Here is a 22,554-nt window from a genome sequence, read left to right as displayed (position 1 = left end):
CCTTCGTGTATGAATGCAGAAGGGGCCTGGCCAGTGGGCCTCTTCCTTGAGACTGAATGGCAAGTTCTAGGACTGCATTCGTTCCTTACTTCAAGGCCTAACTCCTCAAAAAGGTTACTCATGCAGGCCTGACACCCTGATATTACTGTTTGATGCTGAGTATTTCTTGGAGACCACCCAAAAGCAGCTCAGTGTTCACACAGACAGCAGTGGTCTTTATATGAAGGGCACTGGGGTGGTTGCCATGAGGACATTCTTGGAAGGTGGCCTGCATCACCCCTCAGAGTTGGAACCTCTGAACTGTGGCTGGAAATCCTACCAACTTCCCCCTCCAGCCTAGAAATCAAGGTCCCAATGTGTCCCACCTAGGGAAGTCCACACTCCTCTGAGAATGATGCTCTTCCTCCACTCCTCCACACTGTCTTTGGTTTTCATACTCCAACCAAAGCAAGGAATTCAAATTCACTCTTTGCTTGAAAAAATGAAAGGGCAACTCTGGCAGGCAGGTCTGCCAGGCAGCTTTGTTCAGAAACATGCAAAGTCAGCAGCTGGCCTGGGATAACCGACTGTCAGCACTTTCAGTTCTGAGATAAAAAATGACATGAGGCAGCTTTATGTGCCATCAGCACCAAAGGAAAAGAGTGAAACAATGGGCTGGTCTATAGCGGCTCCATTCAGGTCATAGAAATGGCTCAAGGGACAGTGGACACCAATCTAAATGTGACATGTCTCCTGAAACCTGGAGCCTCCAAAGCTCATGCTCCAAAGCTCCAAACTTCATGACGGGGGTGGGGTTTAGAGGGGTGGGTAATGGTCTCACCATCATAATGTGGTCAGCACAGAAACCTTAAGACCTGAACAGGAAAGTCTGGGGAGTCACCTCAAACCCACTTTACCAACTCAGCAATACCACAAAGAGAGTGATTAATTACAGGGAAGTTTATAGGTGAGTCTGGAAAAAAATCTAATTGCAGGACATTGAAGTTAGAAAATAGAGAGCATCTGGCAGTGGTCAGCAACCACCTTACATGTTTTAAGCAGTATATTCCTTTTCTCCCTCCTAGGTTTACATTTTTAGAAATAATGATTTGAATGGAAACTGAGCAATGATCCTCAGGATGTTCTGGGCCTATTTTTCACTTATCCTCTGACTTCCTTTCCTCCACTGAAGACCACTTAGTCACAGAAGTGCTAAGGAAAGACCACTGTGACAATCAGCCAGCCCAAAAATCATATCAGAGGGAGCTCTTGGCGTAGGACAAAGCTGCAATCACCAGTTTGTTTATCTTCTCCTTAATGACAGGAATTATAAAACTTGGTTTGGTAAATGTAGTTTATATGGCCTAAATTTCTACTAAGAAAAGCAGTGGGATGGAGAATGTTCAATGGCATCAGGCAGCAGGTTTTTCTCCTGCCCCTGGGAGGAGAAGGGAGGAGAGGAGAAAGGACCACAGTGGCCCCTGCTTCCTGCTGCCCACCCCAGCCAGCGGGCCCTCCCTCCTGCTGGCTGCTGTTCCAGGAGCCCACCTTGTTGCGGAGCCTATCGTTCTCATCTCGGCAGATGGAGAACTGCTTCTTCCACTGTTCCACACTGGCTGCTGACTCCTGCAGTGCTGTGGTCAGCCGAGCATTGCTTTCCCGCAGGGTCTGCAGCTCGATCTCCCATTTCTTCACATTGGCAGCACTGTGGGGCAGGAAATAGGTGGTGGTGGAGATGCGGGCAGGGGGATGCCAGCCATCACAGTGCACCTCCTTTCACCTGGGGAATGGGGACTCTGCCACTTAGCCCACCCTGAGGGGAGCCCACTCCTTCACCCACTAGTGAGCTGGGTTGGGTCTGGCTGCACCTACCAACTGCCAAGAGGGTCAATGGCACCACTTTCTAGTGTGAACATGTCACCTTGCCAGGCTAATTTCTTAAAGAATTGCCTTAGAAGAGAATGGACTTCTTAAAGAAAGAAGAATGGACTTCTAAAAAGAAAGACTGCTGAGCATGATAAATACCCACCTCCCCCTCCTTCCTGGCTAACCTCCTACTGCACACTCTGAGAGGTTCTAAATTGTTGAGGCAGGCCATGGGACCCTTTGAGAATATCGTGAAAGCCATGAACCTCTCCAGAGTCCAAGGATGTCACACAAACACAAACACAGAAAGAGCCTGGGTGAAAGTGGCCTCATTTTAACCTGTGCCTCCTCCGAGCCCTTAAAGGAAGCCAGATTTGTGAATCAAGGGCTTGAGGACAAAGGAAACAAATGGGGAATCAGGCCCCTGTAAGCAAAACTGTATTCCTAACCTCAGTGTGTGTGAGGGAGCTTTGGCTGGCCGTCACCTCAGGGGGCATCACCTCAGGTATGAAACCCCTACCCTCATCACAAAGGCTTTCTGTTTTACCTTTGGTTTTATGTGCATAGTGAGGAAGAAGTTTAAAACAAATTTGAATCAGGTTCCTCTCACTAACTTCTCCCTTTCGACTTTCCTTTAATTTCTGTGCCTTGGAGCTCCCATATCTGTGGCACTGAATGTGACCTGAGGTGATGGGGCAGAGCTGCACATGACAAGCCCATCAGGTTTCTCCCTGGCTGAAGAGAGTTCTTTCTGAAGACTTTAAAACAAAAATTTTAAGTAAATGCAACTGTGACTGAATAATTTGCATTATCTTTCAGCCCACAGCCTCAAGAACTTAGGAATGTGATTAGAAAATACATATTCACAGTTTGAAATACCACAGACTGAAAAAATAGTAAAATGTTCCAAAATCTGATGAATTTTGGAATTGATGACTGAGAATTTAAGCTGATTTAGGGAAATGGCTTCACACCATTTATTAAACCAGGATTTGAAAACATTTATTTTTAGGGGTGAAACACTTTCATCCAGGCAGTTCACTGTGACTTAAACAGTCAAAAATAGTCCTCACAATCACCTGACGAGTAAGAAAAGACACTGGTCACAGTTTTGTTCTTTGAAGTACCTGACAAAGACCCAAAATCTAAAGGTAGGTGGCGGGATCTAAGAGTCTCACATGTTTTTTGGAATTCCTAGGTCAGATCACAGGAATTAAGCTCCAAGCACCAGACAGTTCACTTGAGGTGGGGAGATGGGTGCCAGCCCTTTAGTGACTCTAGCTATAGAATGTGACTGGTGACTGTGGGATATCCCTGAGGAGATTGCAACTGCAGCTTTGAAGGGCAGGCAGTATGAGGTGATGGAAAGGTTTACTTTTAGACATGTGACCTTGCATAGGGAATCACTGGCTCAGTTTCCTCATCTGTACAATGGAAGAATTTTGCCAGATGGCTCTCAATATGACACAGCTTAAATGGGCTGAGGAAGATAGTTTCTCTTCCACGTCTGAGGGAAGTTGGCCGAAGCCCCCGGCCAGGTGAGCAGGATGATTCTGAAGGCACTCACAGGCCAGCCCTGAAGACACAGGAAAGCAAGTACCACTCATGTCATCAAAAATTTAAGAAACCTTTATATCAGTATAGGGATCAATTTACATGTATAGATCTACTAAAGGAAAACTGATACCTTAGAAAATATCAAGTCTTCTTACCATTTCCCAATTAAAAAATATATTTATATTAAAATATAATTATATGTATATAAAATAAGTTTATATAATTATATTAATATAATTTTAAAAAATATATTCCTTGGGGGTGGGTACCAGGATTGAACCCAGGGTGCTTAACCACTGAGCCACATCCCCAGCTCTTTTTATTATTTTGAGACAAAGTCTTGCTAAGTTGCTGAGGCTGGCATGATCCTCCTGCCTCAGACTCCCAAGTTTCTGGGATTACAGGTGTGCACTACCATGTCTGGCCCAATATAATGTGTTTGAATATAAAGTGATGGATATGCCACCTATTCTGATCTGATCATTACATATAATATATATGTATTAAATGTCACACTAAACTTCACAAATATGTATAATTATGTCCCAACTAAAAATAAAAGACACACATTTAAAAACATTTTTAAAAAAATCTATCTCGGGACTGGGAGCGTGGCTCAGTGGTCTGAACACTTGCCTACCACTTGCAGAGCCCTGGGTTTAATCCCCAGCACTTCAAACAAAACAACAAAATAAAACCTTGAAAAATTTATCTATCTGTTAAATGATTAATTTTTATCCTCAAAATCATTTTAAAGTTTGCTTTACATGATCTTGAATATTTCTTTCCAAGTTTATTCTTATGTATTTTGTGGTTCCAGTTCATATTGTAAAGCAAATACCTTCTTCAAATATATGACCAATGTGATGGGTTTTTTAAACAAAAAAGTTACTGACTTGTGTGTGATTTCATATTATTTATCACAGTTTCTTAGGTTTTTATATGCTTTTCTTGGTCAAGACTCAATTTTATCATAAATCTATCTTCTAAAAAAAAAGTACAATTTCGAAGCTGTACCACATACTCTCTCACACACTATACATTCACACTGACACACACATCCCTTCTCACACATGTACTCACACACTTACCCTATCATATACCTCATACACACTCAATTACATCACCATACACACTTTGTCAATACACACACACACACACACACACAAACTGATGCTGATGGGTTGGCAGATAGAGAAGGGCCATGAAGCCAACTAGTCTCCCTTTGCCAGGGAGATGAGATGGATGCTCAAAGCAGGACAGCCGGTCATCTCTCTCAATTTCCTGAAATCCTGCTCAGCCTAATAAGCTTCCCAGAAGTTCTGAACGTGAAGAAAACAGGATCTTGACCCCCACCCCATCTCTGCCACTACTAGGGATTGTTGAACCCAAGGACCCTCTACCATTGAGCTGCAGTCCTGGTCCTGTTTTCTTACTTTTAATTTTGATAAAGGGTCTTACTAAGTTACAGAGACTGGTCTCCAACTTGAAATCCTCCTACCTCAGTCTCCCAAGTTGCTGGTTTACAGGCCTGTGCCCAGCTCGGATGTGAATTCTAAACAAGCCTTACCTCTGTGTCAAAGCGATCTTCAGTTTGTCGTTCTCAGACTTGAGGTGTGTGTCAGCTGGACCCACATGAGAAGCCTTTTCATCATCCGTTCCATTGACGCTGGATGCCTGAGTAGAAGATGGGGTTTCACACCCAGATTCCTGGCCAAAGTGAATTATCTTCACACGTTATTGCTCATCCTCACACTGCCAGCAAATCAGTCATAATGAGAAACTGTGTGTTGTGACTGTGGACAAACCAACTCATCTAACCAGAAAGTACTGAAGACAAAGAAGTAAACAAGCTAACAAAGAGTGTCAATAATGGCAGGAAAAGGCCTTGGAAAACCCAGATGGCATTTATAAAGTCCATGTACTTTATTGAAAAGAGAACACCTGGGCCATTGCTCAGAGACTTTTTATTCAAACTTTTCAGAAAAATCTACCAACCTTGAGTATCTGGTTTTCTTAAATACCACTGATGGAAGTTACAGGTTAAAAGGGGAAAAGGGGGGCTGGGGATGTGGCTCAAGAGGTAGTGTGCTCGCCTGGCATGCGCAGGGCGCTGGGTTCAATCCTCAGCACCACATAAAAATAAAATAAAGATGTTGTGTCCACCCAAAACTAAAAAAATATTAGAAAATTTCTCTCTCTCTTTAAAAAAAAAAAAGGAGAAGGAATTATTCCAAACACCAAAGAATAAGAAATAGTTAATGAAGACAGAGAAAAAGTATTATGAGTTGAGACAGTTTAAAAATCCTGGGGATATGGAGAGTTAGATCAACATACTCATCAAGAAAACAGGAACAAGATATGGATGTCTGCTTCTCTATTACTACTTAGCATTGTTATGAATATCCCGAAGTGTTTTCTGTGATAAGTCAAACCACAAGGAGGTGAAATCTATCTGGTCTTGGATAAGATCTTAGAAAAATCTTATTTGGCCTTAAATAAGCATAAAGGCAAAGGAAGGAACCATGTAGGAAATGATGTATACACTTAACTAAATTTCTGCATTACAAAAAAAAAGTCATAAACAAAATTAAAATGCAAAGAAAAGCCAGGGGAAATATTTGCAGCAGATATTAAAAACAAAATGTTAATATCTTTTCTATATTAAAAAAGAGTTCTCATCTTTTAGAGCTACATACTGAAATATTTATAGATGAAATATCAGGGATTTGCTTTAAAATATCGGGGTCGGGGTAAAGTGTGGGGCATAGATAAAAATATCGGTCACAGATTACCAATCATTAAAGCTGACCTACATGTATGTGGAGGTTCATTATATAATTCTGCCTAGATTTCTACATGTGAAAAGTTTCCATGTTAAAAAAATATGTAAACCCCTTAGGAATCAATACAATATAAGAGAAATGTCTCCTCAATTTATTTTAAGAAGGAAAAAGACTATTGATATTTACAAAAGAAGAAATGTATACATTTAATAAACATAAACAATATCTAATGTCAGTAGAAAAGAAATACAAGAGGAGAAAAAGGCAATGAAGTACATTTTTTAAAATCAAATCAACAAAGCTTTCTTGGCAAGGATATGAGAAGAAAAAGCCTCATTTGGGGGAAGTAGGAGCTAGAACTGCACACTTTTGAAGGCCAAGTGTAACTGTGTGCATCAAAAGCTTTAAGAATGCCTAGGACCTCAACTCATGCTCCATCTCAAGGATTTATTCTGCAGAAACTGTCAAATGCACAAAGATGAGGCAAGAACACTCATCATAGTGTTATTTATAATAATGAAAAATGAGAAACAACATGGATGTCCCAAATCACAAGAGGCTAATGGTACAAATCCTGACAAACAGATTTGAAAGGGAATACTTGAAAATACAAAGAAATTATTATGACATAAAAAAATTTAATAAAGGTTATAAAGCGTGGGCTGGGGATGTGGCTCAAGCGGTAGCGTGCTCGCCTGGCGTGCGTGTGGCCCGGGTTCGATCCTCAGCACCACGTACAAACAAAGATGTTGTGTCCGCCGAAAACTAAATAAACATTAAAAAATTCTCTCTCTCTTTCTCTCTCTCTCTCTCTCTCTCTCTCTCTCTCTCTCAAAAAAAAAAAATAAATAAAGGTTATAAAGCGTAATAGAAAAATTTACTCAAAAGCTATATTTAAAAAAAAGATACAAACCAACATACTACAAAAAGGCATCTTTAAGTGGTAAGAAAGCAGATGATTTTTATTCCTTTTTTTGTAGTATATGTTTTAATTCTACAATACATATGTATCATTTTTATAGTCACAAAACTCATTTTTAGTGTTTTTGAAATTAGGTCGTTTAAATCTTCAACTACTTGGAAATCCTGGTCAAAGAGATTCAGGAAAACAAGTAACTGATTTTGAATAAAAATAAGAAAAATGCACAATGATCTCGATTTCTGGGGAAATATCAGGAACAATAAATAAAAACCAAATCTTAGAGACAAAATTTCATTCCAATATAATTAATGTATGTGTTGTGTGTGTGTGTGTGTGTATATATATAGACAAACATTGGGTATACTTGGTTTTTCCAAGTTTTAAAATACTTTTGGGGGGACAAATTTTAAAACAAAGACATATAGAGAAATTCAGATGTTTAAGTTTAAAGATATCACTATAAAGTCTGTATTCAGAAAAAAGACATTTTATTAGAATCTCTATACCATGGACAATTTCTATAAAATTTACACACAATTTTATAGATCCTGAGAGATTACTTAATAATTAATAAAACTAAATTAACAGTGTTAATACTAAATAAACAGCATAGAGATTATAGATTATTTAGAAAGTTCCCATCTATCTGAAGCCTAATACACTTCATTTCCATAAATCCATATGGGGCATCTTTAATATGGTGAGCCCAGGACAAGGTGTTGGGAATGTAACTCCAGACAGAACTAGGTCCTATCCGTGAAACACTCCAAGTCACCAAGTCTCCTGACAAGACCAGGGTCCCTCTCAGCCTCCTCTCCCCTCCTCTGTTAGCTCTGAGTGCTGTGAAAGCACTGCCTTAGGTTCCATGATGCTAGAGTTCCTTCCTCCCTTGCCTTTTCACTGGCTCTTTTTCTGTAACTGGGCTCACTTTCCAGGGCTGGGCTTTTGCACTCCTCTCCTCCCTGCTTCCTGGTGCACCCAGGCTTCAGCTATTGCTTCTGTGAGACTGATGGTAAAGTCTGCAGTGTTGAGCATGACCACTTCACATGCATGGGTCTCTTGGCTCTCTTCCTGGGAGCTGTCCCTGACATCCATTTCTTCGTCATTTGCCAGAGGCTACCAGGGCCCAGCCACCTTCCCCTCTATAGCTTCCTCAAAAATCTTTCTGCCCTGAGCCACTCCCAACTGCCTTTCCACCTGCACACAACCCTCAGGTCAATTCCAGATCAACAGTCATAGAACCTCCAATGTCCACCAACTACCCAGTAATAAACAAGGAGCTAAAAAATAATAAACTACCCACTAATGAAGAAGTCTGGGTCTTTTCACAGTATCTCCAAGAACGTCCCCACACATCCTACAGCACACCTCAGCCCAGCTAGGCAGAGTCCTGACTGCTGCTAATACAGCATGCTGATTCCTGACTCCAACCCCTTGATCCTGAAATCTCTCTGTCAAGCCTTCCATCACCACCACATGTATCAGTGTAGACACCAGCAATGCTGGTATTTTTACTTTAGGTTAAAGTAGATCCTTAGCCACTCATCATACTTTATAGCAGACAGACACCCTCAATTCCTGAAAAAGCCAGTTCTTCTCTGGCTAAGACAGAGCTGTGGGAATACCATCTCCTACCTGACTCCTATCTACAGGACTAAGACAGAGGGCTCTCTGGTATCAAGTTTTCTCTCTGATGGGTACTAGGTGCCTGCATCCACCAATGAGAATCCTATATACAGACCTCACCTCCCAACACAGCAAGAAAACATGCTGCTTTGCTGCCAACATTTAAACACAGAATGACCACCACCTGTTTCTCAAGGTCTAGGGACATGCGTTAATTCCAATCTCATCAACCATTTTCTGTCAAAACTATAGTATTATGGTTGAAATTTAAGTCTCATAAAAATATGTCACATACCCCTTATTGTGAACAGCCTTCAAAACCCTGCTGCTAAAATTCATTTCTTGCCAAGAGCACCAAGGAACGAGGAATCTTGATCACAATCACATTCAGATTTGTTTCATGGATAAATGACTTACTTGGGAATGATTACTCGAAGTCTCGATTTTCTCCTGGGATTTGTCTTTGGCTAATTTGGCAGCTTCTTTTACCTCCTGGAACTTATCTGCAAACTGAATACCAAAAATAGTTATTAAGGTTTTTATTAATGTTATTCTTGGCTGTTATTCAAAACCCATTTTTATTATTCTGTATCCTTTTTAAGCCAATAAATTCTATATAAACTCAAGATAATTTTATTTGAGGTTTAAAATATATGAATATAAGAAATTTTTCTAGTAAATACTATTGGCCCACGTCAGATCTGAACCAGTTTCAAAGCTACTGAAGCTAGTTTGATGATGATAAACAAACAAACAAACAAAGCCCGTAGGTTTATAGTAACTAATACAAAAGCATCAAGAGAAACATAACTACATTACAGATGGGATCCATGACAAACTTAATGAACCCTATTGAAAAGATCCAAGAACTCTCAGAAGTTAATGCCACAGAAAAGAAAAATGCCCAAAACCTTGGGGAAACTATTCTTAGATTTTTTAGAAAAAGACACAAAACAGTCAAATACAGCCTATGATTATAACCTTAATCATCATGTAATTTGTTTAAAGTACACTAATAACTTTCCTATATACATATGTGAATATACCACAGTGAATCTCATCATGTGTACATCAACAAGAAATTAATTAAAATAAAATAACTACCGGTAAATGGCAGAAAGATCAATAGGGAAGAAGGAAGGGAGGTCGGTGAGGGAGGGGAAGGAGACGGACTGGGGATTGAATTAACAAGATATATTCCATGCTTTTATAATTATGTCAAAATGGATTTTACTGTCATGTAGAACTAAAAAGAACCAATAAATAAAAAAATAAAGTACACTAATAAAAGAGATAAGGAAGTGTGGCAAGATGCTAATAAGTGTTAAATCTAGGTGATATGTGTAGTGTTCATTAATCTGTGCTCTCTACTTTTTAAAATGTTTTAACATTTCCATATAAAAAAAATCTTAAAATCCTAGAGCTATCAAAGTAATCACTGGCTCACAATCACTGACAAGGTGACTGATTTTCATTAGCAAATGTGATGTTTGAACAGAGAACAGTTTCTAATAGATAATCCTGATATTACAAAGCAAGGAGAACTAAATGTAGTTCCTAAGAGAAACAGAAAGTTGCAGGTTGCAAGGCTAAAGACAATTCTGAGGGTCCTGCTTAGGACTCATCTATTTGTGAGCATAGGCTGTCCTCTGAGTATCTTCACAATGCCCACAACAGTAGTATGCTTCAAGGAGATCTTGACAGATAACAGATGCTGGTGAACTCAGCACCCTGGTCTAAGCAGAAAAGGTCAGCCTTTTGGTTTTGGCCCAGAGTTGCTGCTGCAGGCCCCATTAATAAAGCCACAGCCATGGGGCTTCATATTTAACCTTTCCAAAGCTGTCAGAGGAAAATCACATTATCATTTGCTTGAAACATGTAAAGCTCAGCAGGGATGGACAAAGCCTCCTTCCTCTTCAGGAAGGAACTTCCTTCAGGAAAAACTTCATGTCATGCACTCCATGATGGCGGAGTCCCTACCTCTTCATTTTTGCACCCTCCTCCACACCTGGCAGAAAGCAGGCACAAATGAGATTGCTCAGTGAATGAATGAGCCCTGGGTTCAGGTCTGTGCATCCCAATTATAATTAATAATTATAATTAATAATTATAATTAATAATTATAATTAATTATAATTAAGATAATTATAATTATAATTATAATTAAGATAACTTTAGAAAACTGTAGGGCAAAGAATTTAAATCCTTACCACAAACCAGCAGCATGTTAAATCACTAATCAGTTATAATGGGTAAGTGTGAAAAAAAGTTAAACACTAAAAAAATCTAGATACAAACAACATTGAATGCTTATTGAACTTCTACTTGAAGGGTGGGAAGGTAATTTTCCAAACTTGGAAGAAATCAAAGAAAATCACAAAAGTGACAGGCTTGACTGTATAACAATTTAAACATAAAAGGGAAAAAAACCAAAGAAGAAGGAAAACAGCAGTCGGGGAAATGGTCTATAGCTAAGCTAGGACAACAGAAAAAAGGGTTATTATTTTTAGTGCAGAAAGAATTTGTACAAGATGAAAAGGAAAATATGAAAATTCCGATAGATAAATGGCAAAATTCATGAACAAAAAGTAGAATAACTAAACAACATAGAGAGAAGACTGTTCAGCCTTGCTGGAAATGCAAATCAAAATAATAAGGAACAATTCTTTGCCTGCTAAATTAGCAAACACTAAATATAATTATCAACCTCAGTGCTGGCAAGATCTTTCTGGTAGCATTGTGTTTTGGTACAGCCCCATTGAGAAGCAATTTGAAAATATGTATCATGAGTGAAAAAAAAAGTTCATACCTACCGACTCAGTGATAAAGCTTCTGGGAAACTATTCTGCAAAAATACTTGAGAAAATGGGGGGGGGAGGGGAAGCTTCAACACAATGATCATAATTCTAGCTTTGCCTACAATAATGAAAAATTGGAAGCAATCCAGAGAGCTCTGGGTGTTGATGGAAGAATAGTCCCCTTCAGAGACTTTACCACTTAAGAGAAGTGCCAAATGATTATCCTTTGGTGAAAAATTTTCATGAAGTCTACAGTTTTCTAATATTTTCCCATTATTGAATAAAAGCATATATGCTTGAAAATTTGGAAAGTATATTTAGAATTAAATATTTTTAAAAACTATCGTCCTATCACCTGGAAATAAGCACTAACCATACAAACTTCTGATATTTTCTATATGTATATATGCATCCATCACATACATACAAATATTTCTTTTAAAAACTGAAATGATGTTGTACATCTCATTTTATAGCCTCTTCTGAAATTAACAATATGACAGTAATACTTCCATGCAATTATGATTTTCTACCACATTATCTTTTTTTTTAAATGATGTGCATTTCCACTCTTTTTTTTGAGAGAGAGAGAGAGAATTTTTTAATATTTATTTTTTAGTTATTGGCAGACACAACATCTTTGTTTGTATATGGTGCTGAGGATAGAACCCAGGCCGCACGCATGCCAGGCCAGCGCGCTACCGCTTGAGCCACATCCCCAGCCCCTCTACCATATTATCTTAATTGCTGCACAATATTATGCTGAGGGATGCACGGGTTATTTAACTAATTTCCTACTGCTGGTTATTTAGATTCTTTCTCCCCTTTTTTTCCTTTCTTTGGTTGTTCTTCAAAATGATGATGCAAGGAAAATCCTTGTAGCTAAATCTTTGTACTCCATTGCCATTATTTCTTTCAAAAGCATTCCTGTAAATGAAACCCATAAGTCAATGGCAAGTCAAACCAGAAAGGTTTCTGAAATACATTGCCAAATTCTCATGTCTTTATTATTAAGATCATTTTATATAGTTTTTAAAGTTGTGGTAATAATTTTAAATTGTAGTTGTAAGAACATTACAGTTCTAAGTTTGGCTTTAGATAGAAGATGATCAAAATAATCACCACCATTATCATGGAAAATGACAGACTAATAGTGCTCGATTTTGTCTATGGTTTTTCTTAGTCTTGGCCACTGAAGACCTATGGCAGACAATACATTTGCCATTCATAATCTTTTTTTTTTTTTTCGTTTTTCTTAGCTTAACAGAATCTCAAATTTGTCTGGAGTAAAAATTTCATAGGTGCTGGAGAATGATCATAGCAACCTACTTCCTTGTATTTATTATTTGAGGGAGAAGGGGTTAGGGATCCAGGGCTGACAATGGAATCTAAGAAGTCAGCCATGAAGTTTTCAAGGGAAGTATTGTGGTTCTGCTTTCTCCCAATCTTGCTGTGAGAGCAGATGTTATGTACAGAGCTTAAGTAGCCATCTTATCACCAAGAAGGAAAGGTCAATAGAAGAACAAACATACAAAAATATGATGCAGAACTCTCAGATCTAACACTATGAAGTCATGTCAGCAACTACCTATCTCAGGACTTCTCTTTTGCATGAGAAGAATACCCTCTTTATTTAAGCACTACAATTTGCTTTCTGTTACTTGTAGTCAAAAGCATTCTATCTGAAACATATCAAAAGAATGATTAATATCCCACATTTTTAAAAAGTCACCGTTGTGGGGCATCATTGTGCACTTCTATAATCCCAGCAACTTGGGAGGCTGAGGCAGGAGGATCCCAAGTTCAAGGAAAGCCTCAGCAATTTAGTAAGGCCCTAAGCAATTTAGTGAGACTTGGTCTCAAAAATAAAAAATAAAAAGGTGTGGGGATGTGGCTCAGTGGTAAAGCCGTCCTGGATTAAATCCCTGGTACCCCCTCCCCCCAAAAAATTCACCCTAAATCAGGTGACAAAAAGGAGACTGGATAATGTTCTTACAACTACACTGAGTTAAGGAAGTAAAGAGAGGGGACATTTTTGAATAATGGATAAAATTACTGAAATTTGTTGAAAGCAAATGTCACATGTGTATTAGGGTTGAGATGGATCAACCATGAAGCACTCATTGGGTTGGGGAGTACTCAGTTGGTAGAGTGCTTTCCTCACATGCACGAAGCCCTGGGTTCGATCCCCAGCACCACCCCCCCCCAAAAAAAAATCAAGCCATGCAGCACTCATGACTTCATCCTTGGACTGCTCTCCTTAATGGAAGAATGTGTTTCCTTCTATGAATGAGATAAAGCCAAACTTAGAACAGTGACAACTTGAGGTCAGATGCCAGAAAGAATCTAAACTTCAATAACTGGTTCATTCTTATATTTGGTTCTCTCTCTCCTTTTGTCTTTTTTTCATAAGCTCTTCCTTTTATCTGAACATGCAAGCTCCTTTTCAATGTTCTTTAGTGGGCTGAGGTATTGTGTCTTTCCAGTGGGTGGACAGAGGAGTCCCAGTTTATTTCTGGGAACAAACAGCATCTATTATTTTTGTAAAGGCTGTCTCAAGAGTAGAAAGTTTCCCTGAAATATTTTCTGGACTGTGGCTGTGAAGTGGTCCTTATAATGACAGCTGTTAAGACCAAGGTATCTATTTTCATTTTGGAGGTCAGAGAGAGAAGTAGGCATAAATGAAAATGCACACGCTGGTTCCTTTCTCTAGCCTGGAGTGTTTGATCACCAATTCCCCTAGGGTCTGTGGGTGGTATCTCTGGGAAGTCAGGAATACTCAGCCACAGATGTCCCTCAGCACACGCCTTGGGAACCCTTTAGGCCCAAGTTCCTTCAGTGTAGCTAATTGCTACTTGTCAAGACTGCCGGCTTCAATTCATGATAATTTATCAGTGTGTGGTTAATGGCTCCCTTCAAAGAGAATGGGGAAAGTTGATTTGAAATATTTTGGACAAAGGAAACATTCATCCAAGAGTTTATTTGAGAAGTCTTTATAATAATGACAGGTCACAGTCAAAGAGCAGAGACTCTAGTGCTGCCAGAGACTGAATGACTCAGGAAGACAGGATACTCCTCCTTAATGATAGGACATTTTCTTCTGTCTGAGAAAATTTAGAAGTGGCCGCCCTTGGAGGCAGGCACAGCTCAAGGTCTCTTCAGCTCTCTGAGGCACAAAGAATTGAACTTCAACAACTTATTCTAGGTTTTTGTCTGGAGTTTTGCTTTTGATTCTTTTCATAGAAACTTTCTCCCTTTATCCTTCTAGCTACTTCAATTCCTCTGAATACTAAAGAAATTATTCCAGGAAAGCTATCACTGATTCTCTCAAACCATCCCAAGCTTCAGGAAGGAACCCCTGGTCCTGGACAAGATCAGGAGCCTGTGTGAAGATGAGCCCAGTCAGGACCCAGGAACCTCCCCAGCAGTCTGAGGTTCCCAAACCCCTTCCTCTGGCTATGAGGGAGCTGGGAGAGCCCTGGGGAGTGGGGTGCTCCCACCATTCCCTTCCCCACTGGGCACCTCTACTGAAGGGAAAACCATGCAAAACCCAGACAGAGGCTCTGGCTGCTCACCCTGCCAGTCACCATCAATCACACTTGCTTCTACTTTACATAAATTCTCTCTGCCCTCAGGGCTCTTGCTCCTCTTTTCCATCTCACAACATGGTACACACAGGAACTCAAATAGCTGAGGTTGTAGTATGCAATTCCCCAAGAATCTGGAATTTTATGGAGCTCCTCCTAAAATGTCTCTGCACCCTCAGTGCCTAGCACAGTGTCAGCAGAGCAGGAGCCCAATAAATACCTGCCCAGATAGTCAGCCAGATGTTAATGGCAACAGTCTAGATGAAAAAAACTTCTTCAGCCATGCTTCTGGAAACCAGCCTAATTCTAGCTGGCCTAGCTTTTCAACTTTCCCTTGGATTCCTTGAGATACTCTGACATTCTTCTAATAAATTCCTATGTCATATAAATTAATCAATATTACTTTCAACTCAAACATTCTTAATACTTACACAGGGCTCTTCTACAATCCTAAAAGGAAATTTATTCTCCTAAAACAAGCTTTCAGCCCCCTTAAAATGGCTGAGTAAGGCTGCTCAGAGACCATCAGTTTGTTCCCTCAGCTACCCCTATTCTGCAGTCAGCTATGATCTGCTCTGCAAGACCTTTCTAGTCATTCTCAGGTGTGTCTAGATCCTTGGAGAATGAATCAGCTATGAATCCTCTCTGTGGAGGGGGGAGCACCTCCCACACACATACAAAGCACTGTTTGGCATTTTAAGGGGTGTGGGGACTCCAGGCTAGAAACTCCTACTAAGCATTATCTTACTCCCCTTTTCTGAGGGCTCCAAACAGAGAATCACTGACAGCAATGAATGTCAAAGACAAACTGTGCTATCCTTTAAAAGATGTAACAAGTTTGTTCCATCAAGATGCACTGCTGCTGGGAGCAGGATCATAGTCTCTTCCTCAGGAGTCCAGGGGTAAGGACCTGCTGACAACTCTTTCCTCACATGGATCCTGAAAATCTAGTAGACAAGAATTGGGCAGACAAGCCCACTAACCCTGCCAGACACAAAAGGCAGAAGCAGACACTGGAGGAAGGAAGGACTGTACTCACTGGTTCAGTCCCTGAAGTGGCACTTGTTAAGAGATGGATTTCCTGTTTTCAAGGAACCTGGTATTTGGGGAAGGGCACCTGCATTGGCAGTGCTGTGATGCCAGAAGGGTGAAGTGCAAGACCATAAAGGATTCTTGCTCACCGAAAGCACCACTCCATTCCTCAGAAGGCAATTTCTGAATGAGAGCGGTGGTGCTTATTATGCTGTATAAAGGACCATGTACCTTTGTCAGCTGCTGCTCAGAAGAAAACCCCAAACCAAACACCGTGTTGGCTCTGCTGTCTGCCCACTGCCCAAACTTCTGTGACGTTTTGGTGAAGGTCATATTCGGCGTGATTGTGCTGTTTATGATCACCTGCAGGAAAACATTGGAGAGGAGAAATGTAAACACTGAATTGGACACCACAGTCACGTCTTAAAATTACAGCGTACTTCTCTTGCCCTTTTATATTTGGTCCTACGTTCTTCTGGCACATCCCATGTTGAGTCAGATTCACAACAATGATAAGAGGCAATTTAAGACACTAAATAGGCAGTCTAAAATAAGATCTTACATGTTATCAGTGGGAGAATGCCTCTCGTAAGTCAAGAATAGTACCCAAAACTGCTATTTATTGCCCCCAAATTGCCACACATCAGAGCACCCTTAGTGGTAGCCATAGCACACATTCTTAGAAGAACTGATCTACATACCTGTTTTAATCACCTGCAGCTCCAGTGTCCAGTTCAACCATTTTAAATCTCCATAAGCAACTAGAGCCTGCTGCTTTCCAGCAGGAAGGAAAGGTACACTCCAATTAGGATAATTTGTGGAGAGTTAATTTATAAGGACAGTAATTATATAGGTGTGAGCAAGGCAGAAACTGTAAAGGATGGAATAGGACCCTGGTGCTAGCTCTCACTACTCTTGACCTAAAAGGAAGACTGAATGGAAAGAAGACACACCTTGAAAAGGGAGGATCATATGGAGCAGGCTGCCTTGAAAAGGGAGGTGACTTTCTGTTGAGGGACACAGCCAGCACAGGAACAAGAGCCAGGGGAACAAATACCGTCCCCTATCTCCCTCTGACCTCCATTTGCTATTTGCCAAACCCATCCAGAAGTAAAAGGACCTGGAAGCCCATTGATGTCATCTGCAGGTTAGCCTCTCCGGAACCAGAACAGAGTGAAGAAGGGTAGAGAATGGATCTAGAGGGGTAAAGGGATGATATTCAGCACACCATGCAATCATTCAATCAATAAACACTTATTCAGCATTTACTATATGTCAGGCCTTCAGCTTAACTAAAGATATAAAGCTAGTAAACACAGTAAAGTGACCTGCCTGCTATCACTGGACATAATCAAGAAATGGGGCAGAGGAGAGGGCTGTGGAAAAATGCAGATCTAAACCATGGGCTGGTATAGGGGAATGGCCCTGAGACCTTGGGAACTGGTAGAATTCTGACTCAGCCCCAGGCAGGACTGACATGGAAGGACCAAGGCAGACCCAGGGAAGGTATGTGGCTGAGAGTGGATCAGAATGGATTCACGATTCCAGAACACTGACCCTGGTCATTTCCCAACTTCTAGGATCTGGGAAGGACAAAACAATGCCTAGACACATCCAGAAACTTGATGGGTTTAAATCATTTTCTTCTGCCTGCCTTCACTGCAGACCTATGACCTGAGGTGAGTCACACAACCTCTTACAAGTCCCCTTGAATGGCAGTAGACAGAGACTGAAGAGAGTATGGGACACAGCTCTCAAGTTTGCCCCAGGCTGTCCCAGAGTCAGTCAAGCTGGAATTATGACAGTGACACTCTGGTATTTCTTTAGAATGTAACTGTTTCTAAGGAATCTTTTCAGAGAATCTTTTATCTAAACCTTATTTTTACAGAAGGGTAAACTGAGACTCATCAAGGTCAAGTGACTTGTTCAATGTGATAAAACTAGAAAATGACTAAAAGGGTAGAAAGTATGTATTACTTTACTTCAAGAGCAGAATCCATCTATCCTGCTTGGAGGTTCACTCACCTTCTTAACTCTCCCTCCAAGACACTGCTTCTGCTCCACTATCTCTCTGCCTCTTCTAGGACTCCAGTTACACATGTGTCTGACCTGCTGAGTGTGTCCAGCATTTTTTATACTCACCAATTATTTTTCCCTCCTTTCTTGGTTTTCCCTGCTTCAATTTCGGTACTTTTTATTGATCTGCTTTCTAGCTCACCATCCTTGGCTATTGATATTGAACCAATGTGCTGTTAAATCTACCCACTGACCTCTTATTTTCAAATATTGCAATTTTTTTTAGTTCTAGAATATCCATTTGAATAAATTTTAAGTCTCTGGGGAGACTTAGTTAATTCTTAGTCTTCTTCCCATCACCTATTTCATCCATTTTCCTTCTCCTTTTCCTTGAATATACTAATCGGTTATTTTAAAGTCCTTGATGAAAACTCTTTAACATCTGGATTATATCTTAACCTGTTTCTATTATCTGGGGTTTCATTTTGACCTAAGTATATATGGTTTCATGTTTTTCCATGTCTAGTAATTTTTTACTGTATGTTGGAAAATGGGTATGAAAGAATTGTTAAGGTTCCACATGCTGTTATCTTCTACCAGGGAAATGTTCCCTTTTTTTCTGCTAGACAAGTAGGTAGATAGGATACTCCTACTTCTCAGGGTTGAGGTTCAGTGCTGGTAAAACTCAGTCTACCTCTGGTTCACCTCTGTGTTTAGGGCAGGGCTTTAAGTGATTTCAACTGACGACTGGGTAGATATTCATCTCCTCTGCCATGAAAGGCTGCTAGAGATTCAATACTGTCCTTAAGAAGTTTTTGACTTAGTTCTGTAGCCTTCAAATCCACATATCTTCATAATTTAGCAACTCTTGAAGGGGCCCAGCCACGTGTTTACAGCCACTCAAGCTACATGTAAACATCAAGATTTGTGCAAGTTTCTCTGCCTGCAGTAAACCAAGTAGCAGCAGGGACCAACACCGGATGCCCAAGCCTCTCACTGGTCCTAGAATCAGTAAGTGCCCAGGTGAATGGATATGTAAATGTCCAGAGTCAATTCCCCACTCTCTCTGGGCCTTTTAAGTCTCTATTATTTTTTTTTCAGCTCCTTTGTAGAACTTTGTTCTCCACTCACACAGTCAATCTGAGAATTTTACTCTGCCTCTCAGGAATGTGCAGCCTAACTCTTTGCACTCTGGCACAGACTTGAAATTCAGCAAATATCTTGTGGTGAAAATCAGCCATGAATTTGAAAGGCACATCACTGCTAAATGCTTTGCCTATTTCTCTTTCCACCAGCAGCATCTCTCTATCTGAGCCAAGTCCATCTTTAGCCTACACCCAGAACTGGCAAATGCTCTCAAGAAAGAGAGCTGCCAATTTCATCTTTGAGTAGTCCTCTTTTATCTCCCTGGAATTTCAATCTCTCTAGTCTTCATCATTTCTGTAGCACTCTGATGCCTTTAAATCATATTTATCCATTTTTTCCCTGCTTATTATCAGAGGGAATGGAACACTGGCCTGCTGGAATCTATATACCTTACTTACAAGCAAAATGCTGAGTCTGTAAAAGTTCAGAGATGCAATTTACTACATGTCTCTAGGGACTTTTTCTATAACGTTAATGGAAAGCATGTGCCTTTTTATAAGAGAGCTGCTCATATCAATTAAGCAAAACTGTGTCCAGATGTGCTATCCCAGCTTACCAGTATGACTTCACACTGCAACCACTCTCTAAGTCCTCTAATATCCCACCTGCCCATCTCTTTCCTCCCTTCTGTAGCATGTTGGGAGGGGGCAGGGAGAGCAAATTCTGAGATCTCAGACCACAGCCCACATCTTTTGCCTATCAAACTCACCTTAACTCATTCTCTCCAGTCTTCCAAGAGAAGGGTCCATTCACTCACCCATAACTAAGCCTCCCTCAGACCCCTGGGTCTCATGTCTTCATCTCTAAACCCAGGATGCTCCTCCTACCCACACAACTGCACTGTGTACTCATCACCATAGGCCAGAGTAGACAAAAGGTCTGTTCGCTCTTTGGACACAAAATGATGGTTTTGCAGAAACTCATTAGAATTCTACAGTGGGAGTTGCATTGTCCTCCTCATTCCCTACAACAGGCCAACTCTGCTGAGGGACTGCTTTAATCCTGGCTCAGCACAGCTACTGCTTCCTATCTCCAGCATCAAGATGTCCAGGCAATCATCAAACACAATCTAGAGGATTCCACAACATGGAGATCGACCAGGATGAGAAAATGAAAGCCCACCCTCTTTACCATGCTGCTCTTACTATTCCTCAGGCTGGCTCCCTGGGGGCTTTATAAAGCCCTGGCTGGCTCCCAATAGCTTACCCAGGGCTTTAGGATTTCCTAGCTCCAGAGGAGAGGAAAGAGGAGAAAAGGCAAGAGAAGCCATCATCTACCCCTTCAACACCATCCTAGATGGCCATGACCATGTGGTTGATCTGAACAATCTTAGGGCCACAACAGTAAGCCTGACTCCACAATAAGGGAGACAGCTGGTTGGCATCCCTCCCAGAAAATTCAGTGCATTGACCTTCACAAAAGCAGCAAGAGTGACATCCTGGGCAATTACTCTGTCAAAAATGGTTAACCCCAGGATCTTCCTCCTTCGCTTCACACCAACACAGTCACTCCATTCTGTGCTAAACCTGGCTTGGCCAAGACTAAGCCCTCCTGACAAGCTGGGCAGACAGAAGCTTCTAAGTTCTGCTCCTTCTGTGTGTGCTCCTCTTGGGTCCCTCCATTGCTGGCTAACTGTGCACTTGGAAGGCCGATTTCTCTTTGAGGTTCTGACTCATTTCTCACTTTCACCCACCTAAGATGTGAATGAAAAGAATACACACATGAAAAGATCTTTCTCTGCTTGAGGTCTGTAGTGATGAATGCAATGTGCAGTCATGTGGGCAGCAGGGACATTCTGAGGCTGGGGACAAAGAGCTGGGGCCAAAGGGACTGAAGGAGGCTTAGTTCTGGGCAAGTGATCCTTCTCTTGGGAGACTGGAAAGAATAAGTTGAATTTGATGAACCTGAGTTATAAGCTCAATTTTGCTAACCAGGTGGAAATGGCTTTACCGTTGTTATTATTATGAACTCACCAAAGTCAAAACATGTTAGATGATACCAAGTGTTTGGGCAAAGATGTGGAGTAATAGAAGCTGTCAGAGATTACTAAAACCATTTGAAAAACAAGGTGGCTTACTCTACTAAAGTTCAAAATGTACATTTTTAACACATAACAATTTGACTCCTGAGTATATGCCACAGAGAAACTTTTATATAGGTATAGGAAGAAATGTACAAGAATGTTCACAGTAGCAGTGCTTATAAAAACAATGTCTACCACCAGCAGAATGGATAAACTGTGATATATTCATACAATGAAATAATATCTACCAGGAAAATTTCTTTTTCTTTTTTTATAAATATTTATGTTTTAATTGTAGTTGGAAATAATATCTTTATTTTATTTATTTTTATGTGGTGCTGAGGATCGAACCCAGGGCCTCGCATGTACTAGGTACACCCTCTACTGCTGAGACACAACCCCAGCCCCTCTTTTTTTTGATACTGGGGATTGAACCCAGGGACACTTTATCACTTGAGTGCCATTCCCAGTCCTTTTTCAATTTTATTTATTTATTTTTATTTTGAGACAGGGTCTCACTAAGTTGTTTAGGGCCTTGCTAAATTCCTGAGGCTGGAATCAAACTTGCAATCCTACTGCCTCAGCCTCCTGAGTTGCTGGGATTACAGGTGTGCACCACCATGCCCAGCAAAGATACAATTTTAAAAAGAGGGGGAAAGGATTTGTAAAGAACATACAAGAAGGTCCCCAGTATGATTCTATTTGTATAAAAGTCAAAAGCAGGCAAAACTAACTTACTGTTTAGGACAGGGGTCAGCAAACTATAGCCCTCAGGCCAAATCCAGCCTATAGCCTATTTTTGTAAATAACGTTTTATTGGAACACAGCAAAATGTATTCATTTACATATTGGTCCATGGCTCTTTTCTTGCTACAAAAGAAAAGTGGAATAGCTGCAACAAAGACTGTACAGGCTATAAAAAAATAAATAAGTAAATAAAATTACTCTCTGGTCCTCAAAAAGAAAAAGTTTGCCAACCCGTGGCTTAGAAATACATATGCATGTGGCAAAACTCCAAAGAAAATCAAGGAAATACTTAATACAAACTTCAAGACAGTGGTAATTTCTTGAGGGTGAATGGAGGAGCATATGATAAGGGAACAGCCCACAAAGGGATTTCTGAAGTACAGATGGTCCCCAACTTACAATGATTCAACTTCAGATCCTTTGATTTTGATGTGAAAGTGATTCTCATTCAACAAATATACTTAAAATT

General features: G+C 40.4%; 1 protein-coding gene across 6 annotated transcripts in view; it reads right to left on the bottom strand.

Moving 5' to 3' along the window:
- The window catches only part of Homer2 (homer scaffold protein 2), a 134,216-nt gene that overhangs the window by 3,691 nt on the left and 107,971 nt on the right, over positions 1-22,554 (bottom strand). For 4 of the 6 annotated variants that reach the window (XM_048790180.1, XM_015493013.2, XM_048790176.1 and 1 more), the window contains 4 exons: positions 16,385-16,516; positions 9,154-9,246; positions 4,973-5,112; positions 1,528-1,684 (listed from right to left, as the gene is read on the bottom strand). In XM_048790180.1, the coding sequence (XP_048646137.1) occupies positions 1,528-1,684; positions 4,973-5,112; positions 9,154-9,246; positions 16,385-16,486 (492 nt within the window). In that variant the 5' untranslated portion in view covers positions 16,487-16,516. The remainder of the gene's footprint in view (positions 1-1,527; positions 1,685-4,972; positions 5,113-9,153; positions 9,247-16,384; positions 16,517-22,554) is intronic. The other 2 variants (XM_015493014.2, XM_048790177.1) reach the window with 1 other exon arrangement.

The sequence above is a fragment of the Marmota marmota genome, unplaced genomic scaffold (genome assembly GCF_001458135.2).
Source record: "Marmota marmota marmota unplaced genomic scaffold, marMar, whole genome shotgun sequence".
NCBI lineage: Eukaryota > Metazoa > Chordata > Mammalia > Rodentia > Sciuridae > Marmota > Marmota marmota.
This window is presented reverse-complemented; position numbering and strand designations above follow the sequence as displayed.